The 18,273-nt window shown below is 40.5% G+C and overlaps 1 protein-coding gene across 1 annotated transcript in view; it reads right to left on the reverse strand.

The window, feature by feature from the left end:
- Positions 1 to 5,868: 5,868 nt before the first annotated feature.
- lekr1 (leucine, glutamate and lysine rich 1) overlaps positions 5,869 to 18,273 on the reverse strand; it is an 89,705-nt gene continuing 77,300 nt past the window's right edge. Inside the window, exon 11 of the mRNA XM_059332154.1 lies at positions 5,869 to 6,285. Coding sequence (XP_059188137.1) covers positions 5,869 to 6,285 — 417 coding nt within the window. The remainder of the gene's footprint in view (positions 6,286 to 18,273) is intronic.

Consider the following 18,273-nt stretch of genomic DNA (forward strand, 5'->3'; position numbering starts at 1 on the left):
AGTCCGGACTTCTCACCTATGGAACATATCCATCCGCCACTTACAAGAAAAAAGAAGTCATAGCCGCAACTTGGCATATCATGATGAAATTACTGATAGACTCATTGACGCACAGTGTACAGGAAGTCATTGATAACTACTTTATGATTTAATATTTAAGGATACAGTAACCCAGGTAGGGATTGCAGGGCAAACATTATTTAAGACAATTAATGAACTTTCAACATTTTAAGACACTGGCATTTATTGTGTCAAAAAACGTGACGCTTTTTAATAAGCAGTTAGTCCAGGGAACATTGTGTTCACTCACTACCCAGCCCCCAGAATTGGATTTTGTAGCCTGAAGCCCTGCAATAGCTAAAATTGGTCAGCAGAGAGAACTAGAGGCCCACCAGATGAGATTTTCTGAAAATCGGGCACCCCAAGTAAAGAAGTGTCCTGTGAGGACTTGTACACTGACCTTGTACTGAATCCCCACCACCGAACTCATGCTGCAGTGTGTGGCACAGTTTTACTGCCAACAAGTGACTTATGGGCCTATACTACAGCTGTTTGTGTGTCCAAGGTATTTGTCTGTGAATGGTGTGTCTACATTCACAAACATTTTATTGCTGGTTCACCATTTTTGCAGGTTTGTTGGCAAAGTGAACAACTGGCTTGCACAGGGCCCCAAAACTCAAGTTTTACTGCAAGTCATTTGGTATTTAATGATTGGATTAATTGGAATTTGAACCACTAAAGTATTACATCAGCTGTGACTTATCCAGCATTATTAGGCAACTTCATCTTGAGGCCCTGTCTTGTAGAAAGGCTCAAAGTCAAAACCTAGTCTTAAGATCTTAATTAATTACATTGGTTTCCGAGATTCGTTTGAAACTGCTTTATATTAGGCAGTGTGGACTTGCAACTTCTCATCACAGTAATTTCGCCCTCTCAGATTGTATAACTTGAATATGTGTTGCAGTAAAAACTAATAATGATAAATTACCACTAAAAAAGATCAAAGTCTGAAAAATTAAAATTTATTACTAAACAATATGTCATATGACATCTCAGATTTATCTTGTGACCCAATGTACTGGTTTATATTATGCTCACATGGTGCAATACAGTTGATTTTAATCAAATTCCCACAAATTGACAGACAGCAATCCTGGGACAGGGTAGTTTTCCAACAACATAAGCTCTGTTTTTTTACTGGGTCAATAAATATAGTGAAGCTTCTGTGTGCAGTGTACATGGGGACGACGTCAACAATTCACAGAGGGAAGAAAAAGGGTGGTGGGGGGAGGTGGTGGTCAGTAGGAAACCAAGAGCAAATTATTGCCCTAGGTTCCACTTACAGTTTAATCCTGCCATGGTTGGTTATTTCCTGAGGTTATATGTGTTTGCATGTGTGCGTCTAAAGCTATTGTAAGCAATAGCTGTAATTGTGTAAACATGGCATAAGGGTTGACTTTCATAACCGGTCTGAGGCTCTGTGTGAGGGACAGACAGATATCCACACACACACGGATTTACCTACCTCAGTTTCCCTAATACAGCACATGAGGTGGTAGACTGAGGTCTCATTGTCCCCGTCATTAACCAACACCTACAACCAGCACCTCCGGCCCCCACACTTGCGCAGTTACCACGACGACAAGAATACTGAGCATTCTTTCTCCGGTTGCCCAGGTGACACTAATTATAGGGTGTGGGAGGGCTCACGGGACGGCAGAATTCCGGAACGACCATAACGACGCAGGAGAGAGGCGTTCAGGGACGCCCAGTGACGAACAAGGGCTTAGTTATACACACACGCCACTCCCTGCAGTGGCGTGTGTGTTTACGAGCAACTTGCACAGATTCCCCAGGGACACGTGTGCATGCCTGCCCTGCTATGATAATTACTGTGAGGAGATCACACTCAAAATGTGTGTGCAAGGCATGTGTGTGTGTGTGTATGGATGTTTGTGTGTGGGGGCATTTGTTAAGGGTGATTACATTTGAATGTTTAAGAGCGATCATTCATGTCAATGTAATGGGCCTTTATGCTGTATGTTACACATCAGGACATAAGAAGTGTTTCAAGGAGTTGTATCCATTCAGGCCAGATCTCTCACACACATACGTCTCTTTATCAAACACACACACACACACACACACACACACACACACAAGTCAGGAAGGACACCAGGTCAAGGGCTACAAAGCAAGGGGCATGAGCAAAGGAAAACGCTCCAGTGAAAGAGCAGGGGGGAGTAGAAAAGAGAGATCAAAAATGAAGTGAAGCCACAGAAAAATGAGGAGGAGAGGCTGAGAGCGGACTCCTTTTTAGCAACAGGGTCAGAGGGGTTGAGTAATAAAAGAAGGCAAAAGAGATTAAAAGAATATTGACAAAGAGACAGGTTTGTGTGTGTGTGTGTGTGTGTGTGTGCGTGTGTGTGCGTGTGTGTGTGTGTGTGTGTGTGCTAGAGACACACAGAGAGAGGGTTATTTGTGTTTTGAGGGAGACAGAAAGTGTGTGTGGTCAGAGCATACACAGTGAGTGTGTCAAAGATAGGGAGTGTGCATCGTTGGGTGGAGTGTGTTAATGCCTCTGACTGGCATAGGAAGAGGTTATCTCTTCAAATGCACAGCAGACATGCAGGTCACGGTGGGAGGAAGTTTAGCAGGGAAAAAGGAAAGGCCATCAGTCAGAAGTGCATGTGCAGGGAGTGTTGTCAAAAGGTCAGCGTATGTCTGGAGACCCTTTTTACGGCAGACGTCTTGTCAAAGCAGGAAAAGCAGAGGTGTAAATAGTAACATTAATGTTGTCAGTGTGACAGTGAGACAGTATGCACAATAGTAGAGTCCTGGAACTGAAGCAGTAAGCAGAATTAGGCCATCATTAGGCTGCATTCACACCAAATAGGGTGCTGTGGCAATTTGTACATGGTTGTGCAGCGGTGTGGGAGTTTCACTTAAATGGCCCATTAGTGGTGGTAATGCACCTCAAAGCGATTTGCCAACTAGCTTTAAGCAACTAAAGATATGAAGAAGAAGTGGGCACAAACCAAAGCTTCTTGGATTTAATCTTTACATTTGCTCATTAAACACAGTAATGCTACAATGCTAAATAGTAAGCAAGGTTCTTCTTCATGTGGGTGTCTTCCAGGCTAATTGCAGTTCCATGACCAGCCACCGCAACATGATGTCGATGACATGGGTTGCTTTTATTCTGTGGATCCACTTAAAGGTGCATCTCAATACATTAGAATATGATGGAAAAGTCAATTTCCAGTAGTTCAAGTCAAATAGCCCCAACCAAGTATTGAGTGCATATAGATGGACATATTTTTCAGAGTCCAACATTTCCATATTAAGCATACTTTTTTAACTTGGTCTTTTGTAATACTACATTTTTTTAAGACATTGAATTTTAGGTCCTCATTAAATGTAAGCCATAATCATTATAATTAGAATAAATTAAATACATTCAGACATGAAATGTTTAATTCAGTGTGTAATGGATATATATAATTTTTTTAATTGAATTGATTTACTGACATAAATAAACTTTCTATCATATTCTAATTCATTGAGATGCACATGTATGTCCCCACTGCTGCACCCTAAAAGCTTTCAAATAATTGGGAGGAATGGCATTCTCGTCACAACACCTGATTTGGTGTGAATGCAGCTTTAATGTTAATTCAACCTGTGCTTTTCTTTCTATGACTTGCAAAAAAGTTTGCTGCGAAAATGGTAAACGGGGTGCACTTATAGAGTGCTTTTATCCAAAGCGCTTTACACTACACACTACACTCATTCACCCGTCCACACACACATTCATACTGGTGGCCGAGGCTACCAGGGCACACTGGTGCCACCTGCCACCATTGGGAATTCATTCACACACAGATGAACTCAGCATCGGGAGCAATTTGGGGTTCAGTATCTTGCTCAAGGATACTTCGACATGTAGGCTGCCATGGTCGGGGATCGAACCACCAACCTTCCGATCAGAAGACGACCTCTCTACCAACTGAGCTTTTTGATAACGCTTCCTTATTTAAAATTGAAGTGAAAAAAGTAAACTTACTTATTTTGGTTGTTGACCAAGTCAAGAATGAACTCTTAAGCTAAATTAAGCCAAAGTCTAAACATCTACAGTTCAACAACAATTGAGATAACTTCCTCTGCTGATGAAGACCATGTGGTGTGGTCAGAAGCCTCAGAATGAGCCAGTAAGTGCACCTTGAGTTGAGACTGTTTTGTCATCTGCTGGTTTCGAAGTCAAGAATGAATTGTCAAGCTCTTTTTGTTTTGCATACAGGGTTTAGTAGAATAATTCACTTCGTATTCATAGAGCGAAGTAATGAGAGCAGAATAATTTTGATACAGAAACTGGCACTAGTATTAGAAAAATAACCAACCCTACAGTGGGGCCCTTCTGTGACATTACTTGATAGCAAAAAGTGAGCGATGATGGTGTTAGGACGGAAATAATCACTCACTGGAGACACACGCACATGGCAAAGTCTCATGCAATAAGTAAACACACACAAGGCCACACACAATCACACACTCAAACACAGGAAGGCAACAAGAAGTCAGCTGCAAAGAACAAAAGAAAATACTACCTTTGTCACATAAACAGAATGTTTTGTTTTTCACTGAAAGGCAGCTGGGGATTGTTAATTGTGGAGTAAGATTGACTTTAAAATCTCTTTAATTTATCACATTAATTAAAACCCAAATACATTCCTTTATCGAGAAATCGTGACTGTCAACTTCAGGAAAAAACATTAGTTACACCAACTGACAAAACAGAGAAGGTAGAAAATGAAGTTTTAATGGCACAGAATGTTCATTGTTTGATATTTCAGAACGTCCTCTCCGCACGGACCGAGATGCTTAGCAGATAAACCATATGTGTGTGTTTTGGCAAACAGGAAACGTTGGCAGGATAAAATCATTACCGTCCCACCTTTTTGTGCGAACGGCGTGCACATGTATTGTCTCACAGATGGGTTGGAAGAAAGGGACGCGGGGAAGTCTAACTAAAAGCTTTCCATGTGTGCCAGCAAGCAGGGAAATGAGTTCCATGCCACACACACTTCACGCATTTCTCCCATCATGCCAATTCATCCCAAATGTAGAGAGGGAGAGGAAGAGAGAGAGGGAGGAAGGGATGGAAAGACCTTGCACAGAGTGAATGATGTCAATAACACACAATGCCTGAGGGGTGAGGGCTGGGTAATTGTTGTGTGTGCACGTGTGTGTGTGTGCGTGTGTGTGTGTGTCTGGGGGTGCTTGCCTTACACTTTCTTTTGTGTTTGGCTGCCTTTTGTTTGTGTCCACGGGTGGCAAGGGACACGCTGTCATGCTCCTTCAGCCCTGCCCTTGTGACAGGCTTGCATGTGTCTGTGGGTACGAGTGTGTGTGTGTGTGTGTGTGTGTGTGTGTGTACTATGTGCGTGCGTGGGTGTTTGTCTGTGAAATCCTGTGCGTGCCACTGAGACTGCGTGAGGCAGTTTGTGAGAAAACAAGTGCATGTCTGTCAAAGAGTGTGTGTCCAGGGAGTTTACTGCTGTACGAACAGAACTCAGTAGTTGTGTCTTGTGTATAAAGTAGAGAGTGTGTGTGTGTGTGTGTGTGTGTGTGTGTGTGTGTGTGTGAATTTTGTAGTAGGTAATTAGAGGGATATTTGACTAAATTGGATTCATTATTCAATTTTGAGGGAACAATAAAAGTACTATTAAAATAGCATGATTAGAATGAAAAGACTATTAAATGACTAAAGGAGGAATATTTTAAGACAACACTTAAACTCAGTTTGTTTATTTTGAGCAGGTGCATTTACTGTTTAATACACATACGGTCCTTTATTCAGAATACTTTTTATAGGCTCTTCTTCCTCTCTATCCCTAAACTGACCTTATGTTGGACTTCACTCAGTCTGGGCAGTGTCCCCTCACGTCTTTTTTCTCTACCACGATTCCAAGACTCAAAACTCCTCCCTGCTCCTCCTCCATCTGTGCCCCGGGCTCTGTCTTTGTCTGTGCAGCTAGGGGAGGGTCGCAGGGTGTTTGGGGAGTTCAAAGAGCGAGCAAGAGGTACCCGGCTTTGACTATGGAGATGGAAATGGTTGTTCCCTGGGGGAGTGTGTCTCTCCATGGGGTGGAGAGACCTGGAGGAGCCCTGATGAGACACTAGGGATTGCAGTCCAATAAGCTCATCTTGAGCTTGAGACAGAGCAGCAGTCAGGCCCTCCCTCTCCTCACACTCCCTTCTCACTGTCTCCTGGAGTAACGCCACCTGGAGGATAGTAAGAGAGAGAGAGTAGAACAAGAGGTAGTGTTTCAGCTTGTGAAGCCCTTTTACAAAATCTGATGTATACATTTATGAGTCGCCTTGTACTGTCCGAAAATAAAATGAGTATTGAATCTTGAAGCAATATCTCCTTTCTCTTCAAGCCAAAAAAAGAATAATTCAATCGATTTCCAGATTAAAGACAAAGTTCAATGTTTTTGGGAAAAAAAGCATATTCACATTCTTTCTGAGAGTGAGATGAGAATATATTTACTTTGCTTATTCCTAGTCAGTAGCTGTGTTTCCATCAAAGCCGAAGCAAATTTTTTGAAGCGGAATTTTGAAATGTTGTTTTAAAGAAAATGTGAATTAGCGACATTTTCATCAAGAAGTCTAGAGCAAATAAACAAAGCTGCATAACCATACTTTCGTCAGAAGGTGGCAGTGTAATGTATTGCTGTAGGCTAATCCGTCAGTAATCAGTAGAAGAAGTAGAGATTGTGCAAGAGAGAAAAAACAACCACCAAAAAAGGTTGCTAATTGGACAACTTTGGCCACTTACAAGAGAAAATCTCTTCAGGACTTTTAATTTTCCATTTGTCTTGACGGGCAGAGCGGAAACAGCTGATCACTCATGAGTTAAATGTTCACTTCATCAGAACGTATTAACTATTTTTCGAAAAAGACAAAAACCACCTCAAGAGAGCATAAAAACTTTTATGCTTATTTCCCAAATAAAGCTAGTGTGTGATTTACACTAGATGGTGGTTCGCAGGAGTACTGTTACAGTAGCTCAACAATATACCACTGAGGATGGGGGCAGCAGCTAAATGCATTTAAGCCAATTTAAAAATATCTATATCAGTTTAAGTGTACACTTTATTTATAATGTTTTCTCCTTGCTGTCAAACAGCCCTTTCCAATGAAACTAAAGCCATTTTATCCATCTATGCTCTCTTCAAAGCCACCAGACTCCTTTGACAAAACCACTAACTTTACCTTGCAGAACAGGAGTAGCTGCTCTACCACTGCAACACAACACCAACTGATGGAGGCAAAGGTAACAGGTAAAGTGACTGTTATTGTCAAATGTTTCTGGAAGCTTTGAAGAGAGTTCTATCTCATTTGTTTAACTATTAAAACAATTTGTGACAATACTACTACTCAAGACTAAATATGAGACTGAGTGAGTAAGAGACAAAAACTTGGACAAAGCAGATAAATGTGGTTATTCTGAGCAGCTACCTGACATTGAGAACCTGACATAATCAAAGAGACTCGGTCAACGAGACCCACACAGGCAAGCTACCCTGACACAGTCACAGCGATCCAGTATTAACAGCATGTACAGCACAGGATAAAATACTGACAAACAAGCTACAGACAAAGATACATAAATACATTTTCATGTGGATGCAGATTCATAATCTAATGTGTGTTTCCTTCTGGAATTACAAAACGTAACAACTTAAAATAGTTGGTGATGGGAGGTTAACATGTAGTAAATTATACTGTTTACATCTTTAGATCTACTGAGTAATAGAGCCTCTCTCACTGAATCAAATCTGATTAAAACAAACCACGCTATCGTTATGTGAAAGCCAGACAGAAAAAGGAAAGCTGCTCACTTCAAATCCCAAGCCAAGTTAGATATAAAAAAATGTTCTCACAAGGCCCTGCATAGCTTTCTCATCACTTTACATGCATTTCCTACCAATATGGCGCACAGCCATAAACACTGCTCACTGGCTCATTTAATTACAAGCACGTGCCATTTGAATGCTTTACGTCATTTCGACCATCTGCTGTTTGATAACAGACACGTGTTGTATGCATCCTAAAACGCTCGTGTGACAATCTTAAATACTTGAATTTAACACACACTGAAAATAATTCCGTCAGATTCCTTTTGGCAGCCTGCATGGACTCCCAATGTAATTTACACCATGTAAATCCTAAGTCACTGGCTCTCAGATTGGGAACATATGTTGTTTTTATAAATTAAACTAAACAACATTGTGGCTGCTGCTTAGCAAGAATAATGGTAATCTCAGAAGACATCGGCTATCTTTTGATGACGATTTGGCTGGCTGACATTTCTGTGGTTCTGGTGTAGCCAGTCTAAAAATCTCAAATCTTTAACATTTTTGGACATCACTTTCTCTTGTTTTTGAAGTTTCATTATCTGTAGTTATTGATCTTTTCTTTCTTTGTTCGGTCACTGTAACTGTTCTGTAACACTTCACACCACAGACTGTATAAATAATGGACGTAGTGACCGTGACGTCACCCATTGGTCTGTGGACTGCCCGTTGGAAGCATCAAGTTCAGCGTTACACTTGTCGCTATCTTGTGTCGCCATCTTGTTTCCAATACGGGGAGCAGACCATATTTGGACTGTGGAGGAGCGAGAGGGATCTGACAACACTGACTACATGCCTCTTTACACAGGCAACCTGACTGAGCAAAGCAGCTGCTAATTCATGTTAGCATCAACTGGAGCATTAACTGGGATGTTCATTTTGGCTAGCAAAAAACAAAAACAAAATGTATGTTACTTACCAATGAACAGCCTTGGAATGTCTGTTAGTCCAACCAAATTCTGAACAAGACATTTTTACTGAACAAAACGTTCAAATAAACTGTCACTAAGTGAAAATACAGTGAAAGGGTCAAAGTTATAAGACCAAACCGGTAAACATCCTTATTTATATCTATATAACGTTATATATAACTTTATTGACACGTTGCCGTGGATACTCATTGTTCTGCTTTTCTGCTGATGACGGCTCGCCTTGTTAGTCACCTGTCAATCAAAGGTAGCCACGCCCGAAATCATACGATTCTTTATCTTTTATTTTCTTCTAAATGGGGCCATTATTAGAACTATTAACATCAAATTGTCTTGAAGAAGACTTTTTACTAGTCATTGAGACTATAGTGTTGTCCTAAAAAAAATATCTGAGGTAATAAATCAAGTGAGAAGTTTTCTCATTTTGTATTGAAGTTAATGGACAGAAATGCTTTTGCAGCCGCCGTCAGTGCCCCCCCTCCTGCTGAAAAGCCAGTCTGGTGGGTTAGCTCCGCCCACCCTCTCTGGTGGACCACCCACTACTGTATGATGGAAAAACTACTAACTGCGTGCTGCTTGTGATTTTCCCCGGGAATTACACAAAAGACAGCCAGTTAGTTATATTGCAAATGCAGAGGCTTTCATCAGCAATAGATAATGACAGAAATTATTACATGAACTTCTCATGTATAAGAGGCAGAATGTGTCATTTCTTTCAACATGTTAATCTTCTAATCCAATGAACTTCGAGGCTGACCCTTGATTGATTCAACCTAAATTACCAGATGAATAAACCAACATACAGGAAAATATGGTTTTATGCTTATGAGAATCTGATGATTAAACACAGCATGTGGCATGATAATTTGAGAATTTTTAATATTCTGTCTAGACAGATATTCAGCATTCACCAGTCAATCAGTTTCACCAGTAATTTGGTCCTGGTCTGATATGTGACACTGTGTGAACAGCTCCCTGTTGCTGTCATGCAGAATGATTATAGGTTAACAGATGATATGAAACATATGTTGCCTGAGGGGCTTATGTGTGTGTGTTTCTAAAATACAGTTAGTATCTATCTCTCTACTGCTAGGTGCTAAAACACTGTATGCACGGGATGTGTTGTCTGTCTATATATACTTTAAGTTTTATTTAAGATTTATCCATTTGAATAATCCCACAATAAGGAAATTCAACCCCTGCATTTAACCCATCCTTTTTTCTTTTTTTTAACATACAAGTGAACACACCACGCAAGGGGCTGCAAATTACTGCGCCCGGGTTGGTTAAGTGCCTTGCTCAAGGGCACTTCAGTCCTTAACCTGTCAGTATGGCCACAGACTGCCATACCATCTTAGTGCATGTACAGTCATGGAAAAATGCAATTTTCCATTGTTTTCTTGATAATAACCAAAATCATTATCTAGAAAACAATGGAAAATGTCTAGATATCAGCTCTTAAATTAAACTCATATGAGCTATTTTTGTTGTTATCATTATATTTGTCGAAACACATGTACCTCTAGTTGTACCAGACATCAAAATGAACAAGATATTAGAGAAAACAAGGGTGGTCTAATAATTTTTTCCATGATTGTATGTCCAAACTGTCACTGTTCAGCGAGGAAAACCCCCAAAGATGAAATACATATAGTAAATGTGTGTATACTCTCTTCTTATGCTCATATTTTGCGTACAGTTTCATGTGTCTGTAATTGTAAACATACGTGTACATGTTATTAGGTGCCTATACGCCTTACATCCATGTTCCATGTGCAGTCAGTGTGTCACACAATTTGCCATTGTTTTGCAAATATTGTGTGACAGTTTGCACACACATGTTTTGCCACTTCCTTTCTGTGTGTGTATGCAAAAACTTGGAGTGTAAGTCTCCTTCCTCCCTGTTTATATGCAGGCATGTGTTAGATCCTGTGTGTGTGTGTGTGTGTGTGCATATGTGTGTGTGATGTCTTGCATGCCAGTCTAGCTGTAGAGAGAAGCAGCCATCATTAGGGGCTCCTAGTGAGAGCAGGATTACAGGGCTATTAGATGGAAGTCACACGCAGACCCACAGAGCCCCTGCTTTTAATCTAACACTGTAAACCACATTCCAGCAGCTACACACACACACACACACACACACACACACACACACACACACACACAGAAAACACAGTCTAAGACCCTAATTAACATGTACAGTATGCAAAGATGCTTTAAAAGGGACTAGCACACCAAAATGCAGCTAAAACACAATGTGTAATACACACACAAACACTACTTTTTGACCTTCCGTGTCGTGTGCTCTGTGTGCTGTTAGTCGGAGGTTAAAGGTCAGGCGTCTTTTCCCCCAGACACAGTGACCTTTTCCTCCTGTCCTGGTCCATCTGCAACAAAGCCAAAGAGGGAGAGGAGGGGGAGGGAGATGAGACGAGACAGAGTGGGGGGAGAGTGAGAGGGACAGACAACATAAACAACATAAAGAAAGAATGAAAGAAAGAGTTTGGGAGTGGCAGAGAGACAAAACAAAACAAATGAGGGAGGAGAGAGATTCAGGCTGGATGGGGCACTACCAGACTATTGGGGCGTGGGTTATAAAGCAATGTTGACACTACAGAGATAAACTGCAAAAGTTTTTAGCAAAACACTGCAGCACTGAGATTAGGGAAAAAAACAACAATTAAAAAAACATTAGGGTTGCACATCTGTCTGTGATAAACGATTCGATTCACATCTAGATACACAGGTTACGATACGATTCAAAAACGATATACTTTTATTACAAACCGATTCGATACAGTGTAAGAACGATTCGATTTTATTTGATTCTATGGTTAGTATTTGTTGTAGATATTTTAGTGTGTCACTCGCAAGTTTTATATTTTATTTATCTTCTGATTCGCCATTGAGTTAAAAATCTGTTTTATTGCTGGTATGAACACCACAAACATCTTTCTACATTTATAATAATGTAAAGAAAATGGTTCTAGAAGCTTTTTCTCTTTTCATGATCTGTTATTTCCCCATTCAGATTTATTATGGATACAATTAAATTAAAAAAATTTGCTGTCAGCAAGAAACACTTAACCTTGGGCGTGGCTACCTTTGATTGACAGGTTACTAACAAGGCGAGCCATCATCAGTAGAGAAGAAGAACAATGTGTATCCACAGCAACGTGTCAATAAAGTTATATTAATATTATATAGATATAAAAAAGGGAGTTTACCAGTTTGGTCTCATAACTTTGACCCTTTCACACTTTATTTTCAATTAATGACAGTTATTTGAACGTTTTGTTCAGTAAAAATGTCTTGTTCAGTGTTTGGTTGGACTAACAGACACTCCAAGGAGTCGCTGTTCATTTTTCTGAGGTCAGTAACAAACATTTTGTTTTTGTTTTTTGCTAGCCAAAACTAACATCCCAGTTAATGCTAGCATGAATTAACAGCGGCTTCTCTCAGTCAGGTTGAGGTGTAGAGAGGCTGTAGTCAGTGTCGTCAGATCCCTCTCGCTCCTCCACAGTCCAAATATGGTCTGCTCCCCGTATCGGAAACAAGATGGCGACACAAGATGACGATGAGTCTAACGCTAAACTCGATGCTTCCAACGGGCAGTCCACAAACCAATGGGTGACATCATGGTGACTAAGTCCATTATTTATATACAGTCTATGGCGGCGGGGGAGCCAGACGTTTGGGAAGGCTATCTGACCACATGTTACAGACAGTGCCGGGTAGTGGTAGACCGGGTAGTGGTGGACCGGGTACTGGTGGACCGGGTAGTGGTAGACTACCGGATCCCTGGTGCTGCCAGCCACTTCCGAAGTACTTTTACGTTGTTTATCATATCACCATGGCAACATGTTGTCACTAGCAATTCGTCAGCATAGTGATGAACGGGCAGCAGCTGCAGCGACAACCTCACACACATTAAAATCATAATAAATCCCTCAGAGCCGGACAATAACCGGAAAATAACACCAGTTAACTCTGAGCGGGGCTAAAGGTTTTGTTGAGCCGGAACATGAACACAGAGCCTGGCTATGTTGAGCCTCCTCCGTACCAAAGCCCTCAGGTCTACTCTTCATGTAATAACTAAATATCAGCAGTGAAGTCATAACTTCACAAGTTCTCATTTTCAATTAATATTAACAGTAACACTATTATTGTGATTTGAAGCCGTGTCAGTCTTGACTGTACATGATGGGGACCTCTGCTTGTGACTTTATATATGCTCCTTATTTCAGCAGGGAATGTAATTCAGGTGGAAGTTTATTTCAGTCAAGTGAAACTATAACAGCTGGTTCTTTGGGAGAACGTGATACATAATTATTATTATTTTAGTGTGTGAATGCACATTGTGCTAGTGATAAACAACGTAAAAGTAGCCTATTTCAGAAGCGATCAGCTGATCTCTGTTTTCTCTTCTTGAAAACTGACTAGGTGAAAGGTCACTCAAAAGCTCCAGTGTCTAATGATGAAAATGCCTCGACATTGCAACAGTAACTTGGCAACAGAGCGATATCACAAGGTCATGATCAAAACCTGATTATCTCTTACCAGCACACACATACAAACATCCAAAGATCAATAAAACCTCTCCAAAGAGCAGGATGATAGAAGCTTGGGTTTGAATTAAATAAGAACTGAGAGAGATCATTAGAGAGAAAACTGAAGAACGGTCTTAAAAGGCTAGAAAGACAGAAAGAAAGAAAGAAAGAAAGAAAGAAAGAAAGAAAGAAAGAAAGAAAGAAAGAAAAAAAGAAAGAAAGAAAGAAAAAGAATCAAAGGTCATCTAAGGGGATTATACTGATTGATCTGCTCTAAAACTACAGACACAGCACAGTAAAAAATGTCCCCTTTAAATTAGATGAGAAAGAACAGAGAGAAAGAGGTGGTGGGGGGAAGGAGCTGCTGTGCTGAAGGTCCAGGAATAACATAAAAGAGCATGTCAGCTGTGAAATTGGCATCAGGGCACCTTGAACTGGCTGAACCTATCTGGACAGGCACTCTGAGAGGTGGGAGGCGGTTAAAGTGACAGTGTGTGAACAAAAAGAGAGGGCTGTTAGAGGGCTGTCGGACTGCAGCAGGACAATGCTGAGCTGGATGAGAGAGTGAGGAGGAGGGGAGGACAGGAGGTGATGAAGGAGTGCTGAGAAGAGGAGAGGAGGCACTGACTTGACTTAGTGACCTTTTTAGACTTAGAACGGATGCCTTCTCTCAGTGTGATTAATAGGTTTTCTGTGATATTGACCGGCTTAGGCTCATCAGCCACCTTAGATGAATCATCCTATCCTGTATGAATTAATCCTATATACACTGATAGAAAGACCCGCTGTTTGCAGCCTTCAATTAATCTCTGTTGTGGCACACAATGGACAGTATACAGGTGCATCTTGATAAATTTGAATATCATAGAAAAGTTTATTTATGTCAGTAATTCAGTTCAAAAAGTGGAAATAACACATTATATAGATCCATTACACACATTTAACAATAATTAAACATTTCATGTCTAAATGTATTTAATTTCTAATTATAATGATTATGGCTTACATTTAATGAAGACCTAAAATTCAGTGTCTCAAAAAATATGTCCATCTATATGCACTCAATACTTGGTTAGGGCTATTTGTAATGCACTGAGATGCACCTGTACATACTACTGTATTGTTAAAAATGTTAGAAGATTTGCTGTCACCCTAGCTCAAAGTGTGTATAATGTTGGGGTCACAGTTTTAGTTTTAAGTTTTTAAAGCTAGTATTTTGGATATCAAATAAAATACATTTTATTCATAATTAAATTAATTTCAGCTCAATTGAATTGAATTGAACTGAACTCAATTCAATTCAATTCAATTCAATTCAATTCAATTCAATTCAATTCAATTCAATTCAATTCAATTCAATTCAATTCAATTGTATTTTCTATAGCCCAGAATCCCAGATTGGCCTCAAAGAGTGTTACAGACTGTACAGGGAAGGAACACTCCTAAAAAAACCTTTAATAGTGAAAAAAGAAAGGAAGAAACCTCAGGGAAAGCTACAGAGGAGTGATCCCCCTTCTTGGATGGACAGACATGCAATAGATGCCGTTTATACAGAACAGATCAACATAGTAGAATAGTGTAGCTAGAGTGTGAGTGAGAGACAGAGAGATGACAACAATAATAGCACTAACGCTACAGTCTGTGACTAATGATGGTAGAATTGATGCTGGTCGATAAAATCAAATAGCACAGTAGTAATAGTAACAGTAATACAATCCATTTATTTCATGTCATGTTTGAGGGTCGCAAAAATGCTTTTGAGGGCCTCCTTTAGCCAGAGGGTTGCACTTATGAGCAACTATTATTTATAATAAATGGAAATTCAAGAGCTAAAAGACAAAACGTATGTTCACATGTGTGAGATTGTGTGTGTTTGTGTATGTGACTGTGAGTGTGTTAGTGGTCAGACAGCTGAGATGTGTTGTGACTGCTACAGTGGAGACAGGTGGCCATGTATTAACACACACACACATATATATAAAGACATGAGGTATACATACACAAAAAATGTCTAGAGAAGCCACTCTTGCTCATCACTTCAGGGCGCTCTCCTTCCTGTCCCGTCTTTGTTGTTTATAATTGGCCTCCTCCCTCTGTCATTCACTCCCTCACACACTTCCATCATTCCTTCCTTCCTTCAGGCTCTTCATATGTACGTCTCATCCTGCTTCCCCCTATGTGCTGCCTCTCGCCTTTCACTTTCTGTTTCACAATTTATTTCCACTCCGTTTGGATGTTGCTGGCACAGAAATCCATCACTGCGCACTCTGCTGCCAAAGCAAATATTAACTCTGTCTGTCTCTATCTCTCTCTCTCTCTCCATTTCAGTTCTCTCACTCACTTCCTTTTGCCGTGACCACACTCACAAAAACACACACTTACTAAATTTAATCCAGCTCTGTTTGAATAGTGTTGGCACAGAAGCTCACCAGCAGAATATATAAATCAAACGCAAATTTCTCTTTGTTTTCACATGCACTTTTTTTCTGTCTATTTGTGAAGACAACTGAACAACATACAGTGTAAAAACATTAGCAACACACATGCACAGACAATGACACACACACACACACACACACACACACACCTCCTCTTGAAGCTCAGCATTCCTCTCAGTCACCAGTTGTAGCCCAGCTTTAGCTTGGCTCAGCTGGAGCGCCTCCTGTTGTTGCTCCTGGTGTATCTCCTCTTCTCTCCACCTCCTCTCCTCCACCCTGCTCCTCCTCTCCTCCTGCAGCTTGTCCTGCAGTCCTTGTAGCACCTGCTCTCTCTCCTCCAGCTGAAAAAAAATGATTCCAATATGTGAATACTTCTATTTTATATTTTTTATACTAGAAAATGGCTTTGGATTTTCTCTTTGCACATTCATTCATAAATTTCATTCATCGCCACATTTAAAATATCATAAGAAATCATGGATGGATGACTGAACGGGCCTACCAGGCACTAGCCCATGGGCCCAAAGTGTCATATACTGTATATCCTTTAATTAACCAGGTAAAAGTCTCATTGAGATTTAAAAAATCAATTTTCCAAGAGAGACCTGGCCTAGAAAGCAGTATAAAAAGAGACAAGTTACAACATTTGAACACAGTTATCATAAACAATTAAATACAAATACAGCCATCACAACATCACTGAAGGAGCCTCAGTAGCCGACTTATAAGGAGCAGTCACACTGACCAAGGGAAGCGATTTCTTTGTCCTTTAGAATCGATTTAAATTCACCGATTATGATCAGTTCAGACAGTTTCAAGTCCTTTTGCAATTTGTTCCATGATAAAGGGGCGGCATAACTAAAAGCTTTCTTACCTAAAGCCCTCTTTGGATCTAGCTGTAGACAGTGTTCTAGATAGTTTAGAGCGAAAGTTTAAAAGAAGAACAACGTTTGGCTTTACGCTCCTTTTTCACTGCTTCCAACAGGATTTGGCAAAAGCCTAATCTACCAACTAGCCCCGTTAGAGGCTAAGCTAAGGGGTTATGATATGACATTCATATCACCAAATAAACGGCTCTGGACGATCGTAACCCACGCCTGCTCTACGGAAAAATGAATAGGTGGTCTCCAGACTATAACTCATTTGTGATATAGTCTGACGTTTTGCTCTCTGTTAGAGAGACGCAAAACCACAGAGAGATTGGAAACAATGACAAAGAGACACAAAAAAGCTTGCTCCTATGTAGGACAGGTTGTGGGTTGGTGCCCAGGGGCCCATTATCTCATAATCTGCACATGAAAGAAATTATGCTTCAGCATTTTGTTGACACTGACTCACCCAAAGCTGCTGCAAAGACTACAGGGAAATCAAGGTGTCCATCTGCAGTTTGTGAAATACTCAGACCAGCTTGTCTGGCACCAACAACGTTTAGAGTCCCTTAAACCTCTATGGTACGGTGTTGCCCTCATTTTTCCTAACTGGCATCATAATGCGTACCATTGAGGGTTAAATCACCTTTACTCCTCATTCTGATGCTCACTTTGAAGTTCAGCGGCTCGTCTTCACCGTGTCTACAGGCCTAAATGCATTGAGCTGCTGCCATATTTGCATTAACAAGCAGTTGAACAGGTGTACCTGACAAAGTGGACTTTAAAGGGGTTCTGTATCACAGGTTGGTGTGCAACGTCTTTCCTTTTACGTCATCTAGATTTTGCAGAGGACGTGGGTGGGAAGGGAATATACAAAGTGGGGATTAAGGTGGAATTCTTAATTTAACCACACTGTGGAAACTCATCAACTGTCACTTCATGCCATATTAGTACTCTTCAGTGCATTAAAACTTACTTGTGCTTTAGTTGTTGCTCATACTGTTAGTGGCTATGCTGTGGGTGGATATATATTTCAGTATGTGGGCAACAGTAGGAAGCCAGGTCACCTAATGTGTCATTGTTTTCTGTTGTCTCACCCCCACTGTCTGGATTTAATGTCTCTGTGTGTGTCTTTCTTCCTTCTTTATCCCCTCGCTACACGCAGAGACTAACCACACTGTTTACCACACTGTCTGTTTGCATGCATGCGTGTGTGTATGAATGTGTGTGTGTGTGTGTGTGTGTGTGTGTGTGTGTGTGTCATCAGTCTGTAGAGTGTGTGTTCATAATGGTGTTTCCATGGAAGGCATGGAAGTGATTTAATGACATATATGCAATATTAACAGAAAACATAGAGGAGCATTGACTGATCGGACAAGTATTACATGCAGGAATTTTGGTCTTCAATTCCTGGAAGGCAAGAAGTCACAGAGGAGAACCAAAGGAGAAGAAAGATGGAGAAACCAAGAAAAAAATCTGTTAAAAAGGCAGCTCAAGAACAATCTACAGTCATGGAAAAAATTATTAGACCACTCTTGTTTTCTTCAGTTTTTTGTTCATTTTAA

The sequence above is a fragment of the Centropristis striata genome, chromosome 4 (assembly GCF_030273125.1).
Source record: "Centropristis striata isolate RG_2023a ecotype Rhode Island chromosome 4, C.striata_1.0, whole genome shotgun sequence".
NCBI classification, from domain to species: Eukaryota; Metazoa; Chordata; class Actinopteri; order Perciformes; family Serranidae; genus Centropristis; species Centropristis striata.